Source organism: Alexandromys fortis, unplaced genomic scaffold (assembly GCF_014885135.2).
Source record: "Alexandromys fortis isolate MF-2015 unplaced genomic scaffold, M_Fortis_MF-2015_v1.1 scaffold_30, whole genome shotgun sequence".
NCBI classification, from domain to species: domain Eukaryota; kingdom Metazoa; phylum Chordata; class Mammalia; order Rodentia; family Cricetidae; genus Alexandromys; species Alexandromys fortis.
Window position 1 is genome coordinate 3,655,860 of NW_026067922.1, and position 3,221 is coordinate 3,659,080.

General features: G+C 54.1%; 1 protein-coding gene across 1 annotated transcript; it reads right to left on the minus strand.

Annotated features, from left to right (window-relative positions):
* Positions 1–443: 443 nt before the first annotated feature.
* Positions 444–2,877, minus strand: Rhob (ras homolog family member B). Its single transcript, XM_050141977.1, has one exon. It carries the CDS (start codon positions 2,483–2,485, stop codon positions 1,895–1,897), a length of 591 nt encoding a protein of 196 aa, XP_049997934.1. The 5' UTR covers positions 2,486–2,877; the 3' UTR covers positions 444–1,894.
* Positions 2,878–3,221: the final 344 nt, after the last annotated feature.

The window sequence follows — 3,221 nt, forward strand, 5'->3', positions numbered from 1 at the left end:
CAGGATCTATTTCCCACCTCTCTAAGTTCCCAGCCTGATCCACATGTAATTAACCACACCTCCTGAAAACATTTAAAAAATCTACATTTAACATTCACAAATGACAACCTTTCCCGTTGTCAAAGAGTGAGAAGCAACACCCCAGATTACGTTAAAGAAATTTTCTAAAGACCTATAGAGGAAGTCAAACCGCCTCACCTTATGGGACTAAATTCACAATAATTAATAAACTCTAGATGTCTGAGTAACAGGCTTAACCTCCTCTGGGAATGTGACAGGAACAGCCTAGCCCCTCTTGGTCGCCCAACTCCCTAAAAGGTGTCAGGCTCATTGACTATGTTTACTATAGAGGAGACAGCGGATTCACTGCCAGAAGGGGTCTGAGAATTCTCCCCTTACCCCAAATTCGGATATTTTTAATGACACTATTAAGCCACAAGAGCCATTTATAAATGTCATCATAGTCTTTTAATATTTTACATAAAAAACTGTATACACAGCTTATAGAACTTTTATGTAAACATCGTAAGCTCACCACTTTGTCATTTATCAGTTTATTTAAAAAATAAAACAAACAAAAAAAACCCAAGACAACAATTTAGTAGAAGTACCACTGGGCAGGATAGGGGAGAGGGAAAGGGCTGGGCGTAGGGGGTGGCTTTGCTCTGCTCTGCACACAGAATGTAGAGAAAATTTTACATAGCCCAAGACTGTCTTCTGGGGAGGGGAAGGTTTAAATAGACGGAAATGTTGCCTTCCTTTATCAAAACAGTGTGCGTAAGCTACACAAATAAAATTCACAAAACAGTGTTGACACTTTTTTCAAGAAAACAAAAATTAGTGTTTTTTAATCTTATTTTAAAGTCATCATAGTTTTTTTAAAAAATAAAATCAGAAGTAGATGAGGTTACAGCATACAAGTGTGGTCAGAATGCTGTCGTATGCAAATGACAAGCGCACTGAGTGTCAAACAATGAAACAATTGTGCAAAGAATTCTTATCATCAACAACAATAACAAAAAGAAAAAGCTTCAGCCTTTAAATAAATTCAGTAACAATAGGTTCTTGGGCTGAACAACGTTCACTTGTGGGACAGGCACAAAGTTCGCTTATGGCAAAAGTGACCCCCGCAGCACACCCTGGATCCTCTGCAGGTGGCTGGAAAGGAGGTTCGCTGGGGGGTTGGCCCAGGAGACTCTGTGTCTGGAAGCCGCTTCCTCACAACCCCAAGTCAGTCGCAAATGTCTTCCCATGATGTGGAAAGATGGCCAAGTCCAGTTCATGCTCGGGATGGGCGGGCGCCTGATCCAGCCTGGGAAAGGAGTTGCTCTTGCGCCCTGGTCACACCACTCACCACCACGAAACGACACCATTCTGCCTCCGAAAATAAAATCTGCATTTATGCAACACACACCTCCCCCATCACCTTCCCCAGCCCTTCCTTCCGTGGTTCCAGGGGTCTATGTTAGACATGGAGGGACAGTAGTGGCTCGCTGGTTACAAGCGGAACATCTGTTGGGGTTCGTCCACTCTGCGTGACCCTGGTGAAACCAGAGGCAAGGGTGGGGCAAGAGTGGGGTGGGGGTGTAGGGAGTCGTACATACACACAACCACACTTTGAGGCCTGACTCTTAGAAAGAATGCTCAGGAACCCCTTGGCACTCAGCAGGGCGCCCAGGCCTGTGCTACACAGCTGGACACACACAGACACTGGGAAGGGGGAGCTTGGTGCCCACGCTAATTCTCTCAGCGTGATCAGCCAGAGTCACCAGCAGATGCCAGGCAGTCTGGTGGTGTCCTTGGGGGGCGTGAGTCTCCCTTCCTCCCGGCTCGTGGGCGACCGGGCCGAGGAGGGGGAGCCACGCTGGCAGGGGCGGGAGGCAGGGCGCGGCCCTCATAGCACCTTGCAGCAGTTGATGCAACCATTCTGGGAGCCGTAGCGCTTCTGCAGCGCGGCGCGTGTGGCCGTCTCGAAGACCTCGCGCACGCCCTCCTTGGTCTTGGCCGAGCACTCGAGGTAGTCATAGGCTTGGATGCGCACCGCCATGGCGCGGCCGTCATCCGTGCGCACTGGCTCTTGCTTCATTCGAGCCAGCTCCGTGCGTACATGCTCATCGCTGCGCAGATCTTTCTTGTTGGCCACCAAGATGATTGGCACATTGGGGCAGAAGTGCTTTACCTCGGGTACCCACTTCTCGGGGATGTTCTCCAGAGAGTCCGGGCTGTCCACCGAGAAGCACATAAGGATGACGTCTGTGTCCGGATAAGAGAGCGGCCGTAAACGATCGTAGTCCTCCTGGCCCGCTGTGTCCCACAGCGCCAACTCCACCTGCTTGCCGTCCACCTCGATGTCTGCCACATAGTTCTCGAACACGGTAGGCACGTACACCTCGGGGAACTCGTCCTTACTGAACACGATCAGCAGGCACGTCTTGCCGCACGCGCCGTCGCCCACCACCACTAGCTTCTTGCGGATGGCCGCCATGAGCTCACCGGGCGCGGGCAGCAGGAGGGGCCCGCGAGCGCCTCGCCGCCGTCCCGCTCCCTACTTGCCGCTCTCCGCTCACCCGCGGCCGCGCGCAGCGGTCTATGCTCGCTAGCAGCACCAGGACCCCGCGGCGGTGCGTTCTCTCGGGGCTCTCTGGCTGCCGCGGCAGGGGCGCGGGGGCATAAGGCGCACGGAGCGTGTCGCCGCGCTGCTGCTGCCGGACGATACTGCGGTCCTCGGCTGTCCCGGAGTTGGGTTGCTTTGTGCAAGGCGATGGCTGGTGCTGCGGACTCGGCCTAGCTTCCGTCCCGGAGAGAAAACCTCCAGACCTAAGGAACAGAGGCACAGAAAAAGACAGCTGGACTGCGGTGGCAGATGCGGGCTGCGGCCCTAGCGCCCGCTATTTAAAGAGTCCGGCCACTTTCTTAATATAGCCACCCAATGGGAAGCCATCGGGCTGAGCTCATCGCTGCGGAGCTTGGCTCCGATTGGCCGCCCGCTGCAGTCCGGAGGCGGGTCCGGGCGAGCATGATTGACGGCCCTGTCCGCCGGGCTGGGAGAGGCGGTGACTGTGGAGTCTGCGCGGCGGCCCTCCCCTAGGGCTCTGTGGCTGCAGCCTCTCTGAGCGCGAGGTGGTGGAGCAGTCAACCTGGAGCCCCCCGGGTCTGGGCGGGCAGTTCCAAGACGAGCCTCACTTTTGTGGGGCGTTGGCTACTCCCACGGTTTCAGATTT